General features: G+C 37.4%; 1 protein-coding gene across 4 annotated transcripts in view; it reads right to left on the reverse strand.

Annotated features, from left to right (window-relative positions):
• LOC103701791 (WD and tetratricopeptide repeats protein 1-like) overlaps positions 1 to 16,484 on the reverse strand; it is a 35,457-nt gene that overhangs the window by 9,683 nt on the left and 9,290 nt on the right. For all 4 annotated transcript variants that reach the window (XR_003384644.2, XR_003384643.2, XM_008783963.4 and 1 more), the window contains exons 4-15: positions 14,891 to 15,025; positions 14,703 to 14,810; positions 14,335 to 14,463; positions 11,001 to 11,116; positions 10,764 to 10,881; positions 10,392 to 10,497; positions 8,391 to 8,533; positions 8,125 to 8,295; positions 7,937 to 8,047; positions 7,686 to 7,797; positions 4,815 to 5,161; positions 4,189 to 4,279 (exon numbers count right to left, since the gene is read on the reverse strand). Coding sequence is in view for 2 of the 4 variants with exons in the window: in XM_008783963.4 (XP_008782185.2) it covers positions 4,189 to 4,279; positions 4,815 to 5,161; positions 7,686 to 7,797; positions 7,937 to 8,047; positions 8,125 to 8,295; positions 8,391 to 8,533; positions 10,392 to 10,497; positions 10,764 to 10,881; positions 11,001 to 11,116; positions 14,335 to 14,463; positions 14,703 to 14,810; positions 14,891 to 15,025 (1,687 nt within the window). In the remaining 2 variants the exon portion in view is untranslated. The remainder of the gene's footprint in view (positions 1 to 4,188; positions 4,280 to 4,814; positions 5,162 to 7,685; positions 7,798 to 7,936; positions 8,048 to 8,124; positions 8,296 to 8,390; positions 8,534 to 10,391; positions 10,498 to 10,763; positions 10,882 to 11,000; positions 11,117 to 14,334; positions 14,464 to 14,702; positions 14,811 to 14,890; positions 15,026 to 16,484) is intronic.

Raw genomic sequence — 16,484 nt, forward strand, 5'->3', positions numbered from 1 at the left:
CAAGTACGTCGATGAATTTTAAGTTGTTCTTGAGCCTTCTGCTTTTGACCTTTGAACAAGGTGCCGGCATGCTGAGAGGCCACCTTCAAAGTGAATCTGAATGTCTTCTTCCACTCACCCTCCTGTCTCCTTTCACCTTTCTATCTTCTTCTCATCCTTTCTTCTGTATGCCTTTTCCTCCACCTTCATCAACTGCATAAGATCAATCCTCATATGGCCATCAAACAACCCTGCTTCATGCATCTTTGCAGCCAGCTGTTGTTGCTGTTTGAAACATAGAAGCTGGCCCTTAAATTCATTAGATCATGCCCATAACCAGTCCATCCAGATGCAGGACAATTTGGCCACCAATTTTTTTCTAGTGCCCTTCTTAAGGAAGTACTCCCTTTCAATTCCTAACCAGCATACCATTAGCCCTAAAGTCAACGACCCCTTCAATTGTTTTATTACCTAACCCTGATGCCTCTTCACCACCCTATTCGCCATTTCATTCCCTTAGATCTCTGCCATTTCCACTATTTAAACCTGAACCCTGCTGATCCCTCAAACAGCAAATTCATAACCCTAGCCATCTAGCCATCTAATCATTTCTCAGACCTGAAGCCAAAGTTTTAATACCTCTTGTCATGATTTGAAACAAACCCCAGCAACCTGTCCTAAGCACTAAAAATACAACTTGATCCAATACCGTGTCTTCCCTAGACCACTTGAGGAGTTTGAGATCATCTAAGGCTTCCATGTTTCAACCAATCGCTTGACAGCTCAGCAACCATATTTATGATTCAGGAGAAAATTTGGTCACATGTTTGAAGGAGGAATTCAAAGGAAGGGCATAATCGACAACATACCGCAGTCAACTTTTTTCTTCTTTTTCTAAGGTGGGAAACCTTTTCGACCCCACTCAATCGAGATAAAACCCCCTTCCCTCGATGCCTGAGGCTGCATGCCCCATCCACATCCAACAACCCCTTCAGAAAGCTCCCTTTCCATGCAGCAAACCTTTTAGCAAGCCGCCGCCTCCTTTGGCAACCTCCCATCCCCTTCCACCCCTCTCTCTTCCTTACCTCCTTCCATCACCATGCACCACCATCTTCTCCCCCATCCATTACTAGCCACATCTCGCTCTATCTCACACTCAGTTCAGCACCTCCAGCTGCCCAATGTTGTCCTCTTCTGTCTGCTGCTGCCTTCCTCCACCACCACAAGTTGCCCACCTTCATCCTCTCTCTCTCTCTCTCTCCACCCTCTCTCCCACTGCCTTTCTCCACAATCCACCACCATCACCCACCACCATCCTCTTCCCCCTCCATTGTCAATTACCTCTTTCCTCGTCTTCTGCCTCCCCCCCCCCCCAAACATCTTTCCTTCCACCATCGTCTTCCTCCACCATGGCCAACTGCCTGTCATCCTCTTACACCTCTTGTTCAAGTGATCCGATATCAAACATATGACCAAACAACAAGAAATGCATTTGTAATTATAGTCACAGGTAATCAAATAGAAACAAATTTGCAAATACAAATAGTTTGCAGCATTTCTATGTGCAACTGCGAATCCTTTTACATGTAAATTGGTTTGCGGGCAACCAAACAGCCCCCAAGAGTGTTCATAGTTGGTTTTTTCATATGCTAATCTGAGCCGACAACCATGATTGCATCATATTAGGTTTCCTTGTTATCTTACAGAATATTGCAGATATTAGGTCATGCTTGTTGGGATTTTTTATTCTATTTCATGCATTTCATCCTATATGGCATAAGTGTTTATTTAGGTCCATCCCGCATCAAGAGATAGCAGTAGAGCTGATCACAAGCCTGACAGCCCGGCCTGCTCGCCGAGCCTAGCCCAAAAGTCTGCAAGCTTGGACACTAAAAATAGGCACAAGGGACAGCCCTGGGCAAAAAAATTAAAAAAAAAAAAGCCCAATTTGAGAATCGGGTCACGCCTGAAAAAAATAAAAATTGGCCCAACCCGAGAAAAATATATATATTTAATATGTATATTATATGTTAATTATATTAACTAATTAGATATTATAATAATAAAATCTTATACTGTATGTTAATAAATATCAATATCAGGTTTGTTGGGCGGGTCTGGTAATGACCTTTCAAGAGTGGATGGGGCTTGGACAAAAAATAGAGGCCCAATGTCCGGGCTGGGCTTGCCTGGCCTGGGCATAAACATCAGTCCTAATTTATACCGGAGATCTCATCTCGGCCCGGCGTTTGATCAGCTCTAGGTAACAGGTATAAAGATAATATATATTTATATATAATATAATATAATTGTAACAACCCAGGATCTCACCCAAAATGGCTAGCCGGAAGTTACTATTTGGGTTCCTTGATCCTGTATAAATACCCAAGATCTACCCAGCGAATAACCGATGTGGGACTAAACACACGCCCGCACGGGTCCTCACATACTCCTCCCGTTCAAGCCCTGACGTCCTCGTCAGACTAAGGGTTCAAATCCATTCAAATCTAATCACAAACACCATCGGCTCATGGTTAGCCCCAATGGATCCGTGCTGCAGTGTCTCCTAGTCCACATAGATTATGGGCCGGGTCCGCTCTGATACCATTTGTAAGAACCCAGGATCTCACCCAAAATGGCTAGCCGGAAGTTACTATTTGGGTTCCTTGATCCTGTATAAATACCCAAGATCTACCCAGCGAATAACTGATGTGGGACTAAACACACGCCCGCACGGGTCCTCACAATAATATATATATATATATATATATATATATATATATATATATATATATATATATATATATATATCCATTAATAGCCAAATGATATATTAAAATGATTGGAAATACAAATCAAGAGAATGACAGTGCTGCTTGATGATCTCATATGAGGGAACTAAATTGAATTTACTAATGTTAGGTGTAACACTGATAACATGAGTACAGCCTACACTTGCATCAGTAGCTACCACATTAAAAAAAGGCAAGAAGCTTTTTTTTGTCAAATAGATGAAGAGAAGCCTATGAGAATGTAAATGGGATTTAAAAAGATGAGAAATTTAGGTTAAAAAAAATCAGTATCATGGCTGCTTGTTGTAATGTTCTTATCATTTGGAACTAAGACAAAATCTTAAGTTCTAACAAAAGATCACAAGCAAGCAGATCCATCATTTTCCTCTTCATGTATGAGAAAGCCATCATAATAAATTCTATAGAAAGGATTATGATCACAGAACTAAAGCACTAATGGGGGGTTTTAGTTGCTTGAATTAGTTAGTTCCACATGTTGTCAATATATTCATGTCTTGCATTTGACCTTAGCCAAGAGACCAATAAATAAACCGTAAGTACGTTTATGTTTTTTTCACAAAAAAAAAAAACATTCACAACTTGCAAAGACTCTCTAAAAACAAATTGGTAATCTTTGATTTTGTTTTTAGGTGTTTTGACAGGTTTGACAGATCAAAGCTGCCTTACTGGTCATCGGGACAAACGAGATTAAAATTGGAGTGACTCATGAGTTGTATGGTCAAGAAAATTTTATTGGGTAACCTTCCTTATCAGAGACCTAATTGCAGAACCAAGAACCACAGCCATTCAATATAAAAGCCATTCCTGCCCCTTCCAATAAGGATCCACTCTTGTTCATTCCAGATGTCCCATTAAATGATGTGGAAACCCACATTACAATGGGTGCATCCTGATCATCAATGAAAATTAGATAATTCTATGCAGTGTATTGTATCTTCATCTATTAACTTTGTAGGTTGATCTCCATGAAAATGGTGGCAAGAGCAAGTATATGTAACATGCATACAGCGTTATAGATAGTTTTCCACAAATATAGTGGTGCTTGGGCTTCCAGGTCTTAATGCTTGGTCTTAAAATGACTCTTGCTCTTTCCCTCTTCCAAGACCAAGTATTCAAGAAAGTGTCTTATTATCTTTTCTTTTTGTTCCGGTGCAGAGAAGTGGCAATTCATATTTACATGAAAATCTAGCATATTTTATTGAAAAAAGATACACGGAGAACTTAATTGTTGGATGAACCTAATCCAGCACTTATGAACAAGAAGAAAATGTAAATAAATAGGCAATCCCTTACATAAAAAACATAGAATATGAGCTCCAAGAAAAGTTCAACTATCTTAAAATGTAAATTTTCATTTATTAATAAAGAGAAAAAAAAACTTGCTTATATTGTGCACCTTGTTGACCAAGAAAGCTAGCTTGCTTTATATCTGTCCCCACATTGCAATGGCCCACAAATCTTTGTTTCATATCAATCACAACCTCGGGCTGCAGAATATAGAAAAGTCACATACTGTCTGAAAATGAAAAAATAAAATGAAAGGGAAACCAAAAGGAGAACAACTAAATATCAAAACAGCCATTGCACATAAATAGTGCAGTACAAATTTCCATTCTTACAGGCCACTGGACAATTATTTTAATAGTATGATGAGCAGCTGACTGTTGGAACAATGAATAATGACAGTGAATGGTGGTACAGTTCCACATGTAGCTTTGTTAAAACCAGCTTTTTAGGTCATTCATGATCTACTGGCACATGAATTTTTGAATGGATGTCCGCAAACTCACATGAAATTTGAACTGAATAAATCTCTGTAATAAAATAATTATTTTACTCCAATATGCGGCCAATATCGGGAATGAGAGAGAGAGAAGAAAAAACAGCCAGGAACAGATGCATCCCACTATGGCAGAAAAACTTGAGATGTATGGCATGCAAATCTAAAGGCATCTGCAGTGCAAACTACTTGTCATTACTAACAAGTGAGATTCAGTTAAAAGTTTTTGCAGGATAGAAAACCTGATAAGAAGAATTTTCATGTTGAGAGGAAGATGAAGGAGATCCATGTGAACCATCCGTACTGCAGTTTTCTCTAGCTGAGTCATCTCTTCGATGAAACCTCAAATTTAAACTTCCTCGAAGAATGCTTGGCTCATTATCACGACCCTCATCTCCTGATATTGATGTTTCAAAGTCCAATTCCATTTCTTCCTCATAATCAGAATCTTCTCTGTCATACCGAAACTCTTGAGACGGGCTACTTAGCTCTGACCAGAAGAGTACATCACTCAAGGATCTTAACCTTCCATGCCGTGCTTCACTCTTAGCTGTATCTTCATTATCCTTTTTGCTTTTCTCAGCTTCAGCTGTATCAAAGTAACATAACACATTTAAGACAAAATTTTGTAGACACAAATACACATTTGTCCATGCACAAAAGAGTGTGCTGTGTAGACATGTATATACGCAATAAAAAGAATTCCTCAATTACAAGTTGCATAGAGAATTTATATATGCAATGGACCTGTAGCCATAATATATTTAGATAGTTCATATTACAATGATCAGGATTCAGGACTGATCACACTCATAGAAACAATTTGCGACAAAGTTACACCTCCACTATTTCATGAAATTGTAGATGTACGCAGAAGTAAGTGACTGATTATCATCCATCCATGAAGAACACCTCTCCAACCCACATGAAGAACAAAAAGGAAAAAAGAAAAAGAACAGGAAAATAAAAGAAAAAAAGAAAACAGCTGATGCATGTAAAAACCTACCTAGTATAGCAGACTTCAACATCAGAACTTTAGATGGGCAATCAAAAACACAAGAAAAAATGACAAGTATTATAAGTTTTAGACATGGAGAATTTAAATATAATATGGACAAAAGACTTGAGAAAAGAAAAACAATAGAGAACTCAGAAGAAGAGAGTGAAAGGGATACGATGGTAGGCAAAATATATGGATAAAGGAAAAGGGCACAATGATATGTGAAGAAATTCCAAAAAATGTTTAAAAAAGGTTAAATAGCAAGCGCCATCTTACCTGGTAGGCTACTCCAGCCCATGAATGGTAATTCAATCTACAAGGAATGCTAAATGTATATCATTTCAGATAAGTGCATGAAATAAAGAACTGTTTGACATACCTCTGCCAGTCATGGGTTGGCATGGCATGCTATCATACTGTAAAATATTGTGCCAACTGCCAAGCATATGCTTGGTCACGTGCAAGGACTTGTGGCACAGAAAATCAGCCTACCAGTGCACAATATCAGACAGACTGACATGCAAGACACAGAGGCACATTCCTATGTACCATGCCCAAGGTGGGCCGGCGGAACCATCCCGAACCGGATCTTTCCGGCCATTCCGAGCCGTACCGGTGGCACACCGTTACAGTTCTGGCAACGAAAACGAGACCCATTGCCGGAGCCAGAAAAAGAGAGCGAGCGGGGGAGGGAGGGGGGGCGGTAGAGGCCGCAAGGGGGCGGCGGTGGCCGCAGCAGGCAAGGCCACGACTGCTTTCCTTGTTTTGAATGAAATAGCGGTCCGGCTGCGGCTTAAAAAACTTTGAAATTTTTAAGTAAAGTCGGCAAATCGCTTGCTGATTTTACTTAAAAATTCCGAATTTTTTTACGTTGCGGCTGAACTCCGGTTTCGAAAAAATTGTGAAATTAAAAGCCGACTTCACTTAAAAATTCTAAAATTTTTTGAGCCGCGGTTGGACCCCTATTTCATTCAAAACAGGGGAATCAGCCGTAGCCTCGCCTGCCACAGCCTCCACCGGCCCCCCACGGACCTCTGCTGGTATCCGCCAACCTCTCTCCCTCTCTCCCCCTTCTCTCTCTCTCTCTTTTCCTCTCCCACGATACCCTCATCGATACAGGCCTGGCACGGCCTGTACCGACTCGTGCCACCAGAAAATCGATACAGTGCCCGGTACCGGTTTCTCCGACCTTTTCCATGCCCATACGGCCATATCTATTCAGCATAGTAAAGAACATACGATATGGATTAGTACAGTACAATATGGTGCCTTAATCCGAGTTGCATATTTCCTCCTAAATAACCAAGCATTTAGACATGATGATTGTTTCAATTGTAATGAGTTTATTAAATCAAAAATTTAATAGCATGGCCTCTCCATATTGGCAAGAAGTAGGCTAATTCCTCTATCGTATTGTTCCGTGACTACAAATTTTGCATACAGAAACAAATAATTATGATGCTAATAAATTCCATATGGTGAGTGGTACAAAAAACTACCAAAAAACAATATTAACAGATAAAAGAATGAATGCATGTGAATGTACAGTTACCTAACATGAAGAGTAACTTGTAAAAGATCATCAAACTATCAGAGGAATAATGAGCTCTAGATAAAAAATAATGGGCTCTCATAAATTAAAAAAATGACAGAAGCATATAAAAGGTAGCATGAAAAATCTAATCAATCGGACACCAGCACTGCAACTGTTCTTATGCAATCCTTGACCAGAGGGCGGCAACTACAGTGTAAGCACATATAAAAGTGACTAGCAGGAGTCCCACTTATCAGTTGAAGAAAAGGATGAACAAGCATCTATTACAAGCCTCAGGGGAACAACAAGTAATGAACCCCCTGAAGTAACATGTCAACATTCATTCAGTCAAGAGTCAGAGAATCATCCTGTTCCAACTGCAGTTACAGAACGTGCCCTCTATTTACAAAGATTTTGTCATACCAAGCACAGCAGGTGTTGTTTCTCAAAGGTCTCTTTTTAAAAATGAGGCAAAATAAGAAAATGGTGGGAAAAGCGTGCCAACAATGGTAAAAGCATGAGAGCCTTAAACTAAAATGCGAAAGGTAGATTTGGAATATTCAAATTCTACAGACTAACCTGCAGCAAAACGATCTTTTATTCTCTTTACCATTTCAGCAGCATCAGAGTTTAATGGAGCCAAATTATGAGCCGCCTCTGCATACTCCAGAGCTTCTTTATTTTTCCCTAACTGCACCAAATTTCAAGCAATTCAAAAGAAATCCATCTAGAAGGATCTAACATCAAAGTCAAGTGATTTCTTTGAGAAGTTTTTCATTATCTAAGTCCACAAAAACACTTACTGATTTACATTAGCTTGAAGGAAGTACCTGAAGAAGTGCTTCTGACATGTAATAGTGCGCATTAACTGATGAAGCATTTATAAATCGAGCTTTGTTGCAATCCCTTATGGCCATATGAACATCATTTTTCCACTTCCTCTGAAACCAAGATGTCATGTTTGGCACATTCTGACAAAATTGGGTGTTATACTTAGAATAATAAGATTATGCTGAACCTTAAGAAGCAATGCTGCTCGAATACACAGGCACTCATGTCGTAGTGCAAGGCCAATCTCAGGACCTTTTCCATCCAGTACTTCATTACACGCTTCTATTCCATAAAATAAGTTTGAGCCTTCATCCAAAGCTTTTGCCGCGTCTTGAACCAATTTCTTGCACATGTCAAGCTACAACTAGGTATTAGCATAGGCATAAAGATCTATATACAAACAAATATAGATATTGAATCATCATTAAATAGAAAAAGGTCAAACTTTCCCACCCTGCGCAAATCATATTTTCTTTCAGGCAAGTTGTCTGAGGAAACTTCTGGTGGTGAAGGTACTTTCATTTCTTTAAATAAAGGATCTATATACAATTGCCTTGGAACATCATCAGCAGTGTATCTCATAATGCTCTGACCATCTAGAAGTTATAAATAAAAGGTACATTAGCAGTCAGATGTGCCAGATGAAAATATGAATTTAAGTACAAATATACTTTCTCAAACATATTAGTATCACCTGCAATAATTTCAGCACCTAAACTAACAAAAGTTTTGATACTGAATGTCGCTGCTATTCACAACCTCACCATGCTTTCAGATCAAGGAACATAGAAAAATGTAGGTCACCCAGTTCCTACAACTATTGAGTTATCAAGATAATGATGTTTTCCACCTTTTAAATGACACTCCATACAAGAATCAAAAAGGAATATCATAATTAGAAATTTACATGATGTCCACCATCCCACTGATCATGCCAACTTTTCCAGTGCATGCCAACTTACACAGGTATTCCCTCTTAAAAGTATGAGCATTCACACATGCATACACGTATGTATTTATATGTAGTCAAGTAAGCAAAGACATATTTTGTAAGGGATTATGACAACCATATGTATAGATATTAACTACTTAATGGCCTTCTGTTCAAGAAATTTGTCTTAAGAAATCATAATGCTGCTAAGGGATCAACAGTGAGTGTGCAATGTCAAATTACTAGCACATATTGGTAGGGAAGAATACAGAAAATGATCAAACTAAAATTAAATATACATGGATATCTAAGGTCAACTTACCTTACTACATTTATGAGATTAGAAATAGGTTTACTCTGTGCAGTCCTTAAGAGGTACGAAATGGGAAGACAAAAAGCATTCTTGTATTTTATTAGATTGTACCTAGGTTATGTGACTTGGAAGAAGTTTCTTAAAATTTCTTAGAATGTTATAATTTCAGTTGAAAGTTAACTAATTTCATGAATTAATAGTGCAGGGAAGCTCCTAACAGCAAACCAGCAAACTCCCTCTTATTTCTCTTTTCTATCTTCTCCTTCGTACTATTTTTCTTAATAAAATTTTATATACATATATACAGACTTTATCCATATTATACATGGAAATAAAGAGCGCTGGATTATTATAGAGATGTATGTCAAAGACAATGCAGCACGTTTCACCTTGTTGTGCAGGCACCATGCAAAGCAAGGACATGATAAGTTTCACTTTTTTAACCTACATGCCAACTCATTCTAGAATTTCTCATCTGAGATCTTGCAATCATAGCCAACCTGTGCAAGGACATTAGGTTTGTCAAACAGAAATTTGACAACTTGCATCAAATACTCTGATACAAAAAGAGCAATACCATGATACAAATTCATTAGTTAACTTCAAACAAAGATGAAAATTTTCTCACGGTGAGACATTTCAAATAATTTGATCTCACCTTTTTATCAACATTTTATTAAAGGACGCATATGTGCTATAGCAGTCAATCATTGTAATGATAGAGTTCTTCCAATTCATGTATCTCCTTTTCCTGCTAAAACTCTTGGCATCCCATTTCTCCTATCAAAAGAACTTACTAGCTCCCCATATCTACCTTACCAGCCACCATCTTTAAGCGTGTAAGATTCCCACATTTAAAACCATGTTTTCACCACATTGAACATCATATGAAATTCTCAAAGCAATATTTCAAATGCTTTACATACTTGTTACCAACACATCATAGGGCAAGAATGAACAATACTAACAGTATAAATTGTGCAAGTTAATTGTTAGAAAGTACTTTGTGCATTTAACTTTTCATCTACATATGATATGCAAAACATGAATAATGCCGTAGATAATAGACTTTGACTACCTATCATGCATCTTGGCACAAGGCACACATATGTTAGTCAATATACTGGGAACATTAAATACGCACACATGTTAGTTATGCCTTGGAAGGATATAAAGACTTGAAGTAGAGAGTGCAAGATATAAAGCATACCATAGTTAACATCCATTAAGTAAACATGTTCGCCGCTATAACTCAAGAGCAGCTCTTCACTGTTTGGGCTGAATGTAACATGTGTCAGGTGCAATGTTGACTTTCTCTGAAAATAGACAACTTTAAACTTGAAAACAACGGGTTTGACTTAAAAAACAAATTATAATAATCTGATGCAATATCGTGGAGGAAGCAATTCAAAAGGCTAATAATTGTTTCAAAAAAATAAAACAATCATTAAAAAGACAATGATTAGTGTAACAATCATAATAGGTAAATAAGATATAGCGACGAACTGTGAATGCCAAATTTACAATGTCATACTTAGAACATATATAATCAATACATAATGCTGAAAGCTTCTAAACATACACGCTCAGAAAGATGCATTGGGCAGAAATAATTAACACAAGGAGGTGGCTTCATTTTCAACTGGCAAGAGCTCAAGGGTGGAAGCATTCTTCGATCATACAACCGAGCAAACGCATCACTGTGCAAGCACCAACGGCAGGAGAGCAAAAACATGAAAATAAAAATTATTTGAAGTAACAGTCCTCATTTTAAAGTTCAAAACAAGTGTTGTGGGCTGAAGGAGCCCAAAAAGGTTACCTGCCACCAACAAGGAGTTGATGGGGACGAGTGGTACTGATGTCACAAGACTTTAATGCCAGACATTGCTTAGGAGAATCAGCCAGCGATTTCTTTGCTCCGCACCTAAGATCAAGCTGCCACAACACACCAAACATGAAGGGAAAGAAATTAAAGCAACAGCTACAAATATAAAATTAATTTGTAAACATCAAAGCGTAAGAAGGCCCTTGTCATAGCAATCCTTTAAGCACCAAAACAAATGTATGACATAATAATACACAGGCTAAACACATGAACAAATAGCATCACAAGACAGATAAGCTATGAAAGACCATTTAAGAATCCTACGTTAAAAAAACCATAAAACATGACTAACTTATGAAAATCCAAGCATCTCCACCAAGTATCTTGATGTTGATAACTATAACAGTAAAAAATCTGGTACACCACATTAAAAAACAAAATTACAACCAGAATCAAACAATTTCATCCAGTATTAAATATAACAAAATATACTAGATACTCAAATGCAAATTAATACAATTCTCCTTAACAAGAGCAAGTTAACAGCTGCAATTCCTGGTGTATAGATAGAATAAAACCCTATCTAACAAAGTCAGAGTAGCATAATGGCAAATGAAGCACCATTGAATAGGTTAGTTGCATGTTGAAAAGAACATCACACTTTCTGAAACTTAATCACTGGTGGACAATGATAGACAGAAAAAGTGATAGGACTGCTTGTCTGTGGATCTTCTCAGAGCCAATAAGGCAATAACCATAATAGAGGGTCATTAAGTCTTACCTACTTTGGCTAAATCTGGAAAGTTTACTTAACAGTGGGCAGAAACTTCACAAAAAAGCACAAAGATGAGCTAGAGGATGAAGCCAATTAAGTGGAAGTAAAGCACTGTGTAGCCATAAAAGTATCCCGATGCCAGTGGACAAGCATCAGATAAACAAGAGAGGCCAAGCAAGTTTCCTTCATAAGTAGCTCAACCAAACCTGACTCCATGAAGAAAGATACAAGAGATCACCCAAAAAGGGCTCAAACTTGAGCCACAGGTGCATCAAGAATGGGAGAAAAAATTAATAATCTCATTGATAATCTATAATGCAACTTAGTAAACATACTCTACAATTTCATATTGGGAGCCCAACATTAACATGCAAAGCTGCAGAATTGACAGCTCACCCTGTTAAGCAAGGCTCGCCAAACTGGTACCAATAGGCGTACTGGTCGGCCACCGGATCGGTTCGAACCGGTACCACTGATTCAGCCTGGTTCACGCATCCAAAAATCCAAAAAAAATTGGCCTAACTGGTATGGGCCAATACTGTTTTTTAACGCCGAACCGGACCGGTTCAGTACGGGCTGAACTGGCATTCTTTGCTGTTAAGCAAGTTGGCAACAACATGTAAACAGATATTATTACATGTAATTTAACTTAAAACAAACCCGTACTTTGCCCACACAGTATGTGCCATACAAAAAAGATCCGCATAGTAATATACTTTCATATGTTGTCTCTGCCCCATGCATGAGTTTGGGATGTGCCTCCATCTCAATTAAGGGTGGAGTTTGTCAACCAGTCCTCCTTGTATTCCATTTGATTTTTATATGAAGAGATTTACAAGTGTTTATTACAACTTTCCTAAATGTTTTTTTAAAAAAAATTTAACATTTCTTTCAGGACCTACTCTTATTATTACATTATCAATTCTATCCGAATTGTTTTTCAGTATGTTTATGGCTTTTAATGGTCTTGTAAATACCCAGTCGTCATAATTCCATTCAACCAAAATCAACTTAAGATAGAAAATATTTCAATTCTTCAATCTGAAACTCACAAGCTTTTCCATCGAATTTGATGCAAGGGTTGCTTTATTGATAATAACAACCTAGCTAGATGGTTCACCTACAGCAGTATAACCCTATAGTGTAAATAGTAACTTCATCATTTTGGTAAATCTCCTTTTAGCAAATCACAATTCTTTGTTTAGTGATACTCTATTTTAGTTCATTTTCCTTCCAAAGCAAGCGAACATCATCCTTTCTACTGCATAATTTGGCACTAATTTTCAAACTTTTAAATATTATTTTTTTTACATGCATCAAGGTAGATCTTTAACCTCTTACCAGTAGGCCTCAATCAGGCAACCAACAATGAGTTGCATCATAAACATGGTATCACTTGTTGCAACTTCTTCCAAAAGAAAAAAAAGGTAACATATTATGGCATGTAAATGTCAATTTAAGAGACAATCGTAGACCAAGTTACAATTATCTCCAAATTACAGAAACGTTCCACAGTTGCCCTTGAATTTGTTAATCAAAACATTCTTTTCCTAATTTTTTTCCCAAGAATATATATAGCATGCCATTTGATATTTGGCAACTTCATGAATAATCCACGATTTTAATGAACAAACTGTCATTTTTGATGAATTGTTCTGCATCTTGTTCAATTACGCCTACTCATCAAATTAACCAATTTCTATACTCATTTGTTTCAAAGCACAAAATTTCCAGTTTTCCTCAAAACTAACAGCATTTTGATAAGAAGAATTTTGATAAATCCATTGCACAGTAGCCTAACAGCATTCCTGTGGCTGTAGAAAAACCTTTAAATGACAAAATAGAACCTAACTTGATGTCCAGTTCAAAGGATTTGGCAATGTATAGGAATGACTGGGACGTGGCATCCAATAAGCCAACCCTTTGGAAGTGAAGGAATTATTTTTCCCATGTTTCATGATAAATAATATTCCCATTTTCAATCTAATACTTTGTACTTCTCCTGCAACTGTTATATAGGACATATAAACTGGAGTTCCCAAGTTACTGAATAAAAAATGAAACAAAGAAAAGGAGAAAAAGAAGCATTCGGATGTTTATCGTTGTCTAATGTTATCCATATAGCAAACTTGCCTCCTGTTGAAAGAATACCTCCCATAGAAGGCATTTATCATATAAATACTATCCATATAAGATACTGTCCTTTCATAAACATATGTCAAGTGTATAACTGTATCTGCTTGTCGGTGAGTACATTCATTCTATAAATCAGACTTCATGTATTCTTAAAACCACATAGGAAAACATTAATAACAGAGGGGAAACGGCCATTAGAAACCTTTGATAAAGCAAAAAGGTCAGTAGGACCATTTGCAGAATCGATTGCTGAAAATATAAATCTCCTCAGTGTAGAAAAACTAGGTTCCTTTCTGAATTGGCTTGACAAGAAAGATGCACCTAACATAACATTAGTAGGAATGCATACTTCTCTTGCAGCGGGGATGGTTATTTACATAGACCAATTATAGCATACTTAAAAGATCATTGACTTACTAGTACATTACGGCATTCCTGGTTTGAAGATCCAGCAGGCGGGCATGAACCACTTTCACGTAAGTCATGCTGTCTCACAGTCCCGTCCTCACTCGCACTCCATACTACATTAGGATTTCCAACTTCCACCTAGATAACAGAAGACAGCAGCATAATAACGGCCATTCAACATAAATTCAGAAAATCCAGGTCAAACCAAACAAGTCCGACACATCAAAAAGACTGCAAATTGAAAGACATGTTTAAATATGATGCTGATGCCTCAAGGAAAAGTAGCATTTCCAGATCATGAGTCATGGAATGACCAATCTACAGACAAACCATGAAATTTCATATAACCACATATTACTATAGAGTTGGAATATTACAGCTAGCTTCTTGACCCTCCTCGAGTGACACTGGTACAATGCTGCAGGTTCTAGAGCAATTTCTTTAGATCTTTTCCCATTTAAACGAGATATATTGAAAAGCCGAACCTACAGCAAGAGTTTAGTAATTACATACTAACAATCTCAAACGACATAAACAAGAATACTTTTGGCAGTATGCGTATAACCTCTGCATCTCCAGCCCCTGACACAACAAGTTCATCAGATGTCTCGGGGACAAATTTTGTGCAAAATATGTTGGCAGAATGCCCAGTCTCAACACTATGCAAAAGCCTCCAGTTGTTGTAACTCCATATATTAATCTGCAGGAAATAATGCAGAGGTAATCATAGACATGGTATGAAACTTCTTTTCTTCAGCTACTTAATGAGGTCATTGTTGGTGAATGAAGCAAACTAGATTAAAAAACACAGTAAAGGGTCATCATAGCTGGAAGAATGAACTAACGTTGTTGATAGAATCCATACGATAAAATGTTATTAGCATCAAAACATGCAAAACACAACAAAGGTGGTGGGAAGGAGGGGGAAGAAGATACACACACACACATATATATATAAAGAGAGAGAGAGAGGCAGTAATCTATGCAACCACCTATTGATGGTGAACAGATAATGACAGATTTTCTGTTCCCCCCATGAAAGATAGGCCATCATTGTAGGAACGAGGAAAAGAAGAAGAATCCGACTTAACAAAAAAAAGTCCTTATCTGGTGATCTTTGTAAAATAAGGATAGGTTTTATTGAAGTTACAAAAATTATTCAAATTTGATATTGCTCATGGTTCAAAGTAGCACAAGAGATAAAAAAACAAGAACATGGTTCTTATACAGGTTTTGACAACATTGCTTAGCAGTCTCAACTTCTAAAAATCTACACTATAAATTGCAATTAATAAAAAAAAATTAGGATTATGGAAACATACGATAGCTTTTTAACGTTTCATGCATATCGGGCATGTCTATATGATTCAATACAAAGCAGTGTTGATTAATCAAGCAAGGATATGAAAGCATGTATCATGGTGATGACACCATAATATGCTATGTATGTAGCAATATCTGTGGCAATCTTGACATAATAATATGAAAAGGATAGCATTGCCTGAAGCCTTTTAATCACCACCCAATCACAACTCTGTGTAAACAAGGCAAGTTTCAAGTGCCAGCATATGTGGGGCCAGAACATGAACTCAGCATGGGTTGGCACCGCACCTATTAATTCTTCTCTTAAAACACTTTCGTTTAAAAAGGGTTCCAGCCTTCCAGGTTCTTTTTTATTATTATTATGACATGGTGCAGCATGCATGCTAATACAGGAAGGCCAGTGGCCAGCACGCCCACTGCTACCAGAACCTAAATTCTCACTACAAGGCTTACAGGAGTATAGCACTACATCTGTCAAAGAATCAACTTTAAGAAGAAAAGAAAAGGTAACATCACCCTATGATCATCAAATAGTGCACATTGCTCATGTCTTAATAATTTTGTGGAAGAACCAAAAAAAGACAATTCTGGCCTAAAGAATAACCTTTGCATTCTTCTATACATATGTAGGATATCATATGGGTTATTTAGTTTAATTTTACCAGATTTCTTGCACAATCGATACATATATCACAAAGTGTTTCAACAGTATAAAATAACATTCATCATATACCAGACAGAATTGCATAACTCACTTTAAACTTTTAATTTAGTCAGGAAAAATAGTAAAAAATACTGTAGCATATAAGCCAACATCAAAACCAACATATTGACTT

The sequence above is a fragment of the Phoenix dactylifera genome, chromosome 9, assembly GCF_009389715.1.
Source record: "Phoenix dactylifera cultivar Barhee BC4 chromosome 9, palm_55x_up_171113_PBpolish2nd_filt_p, whole genome shotgun sequence".
NCBI lineage: Eukaryota > Viridiplantae > Streptophyta > Magnoliopsida > Arecales > Arecaceae > Phoenix > Phoenix dactylifera.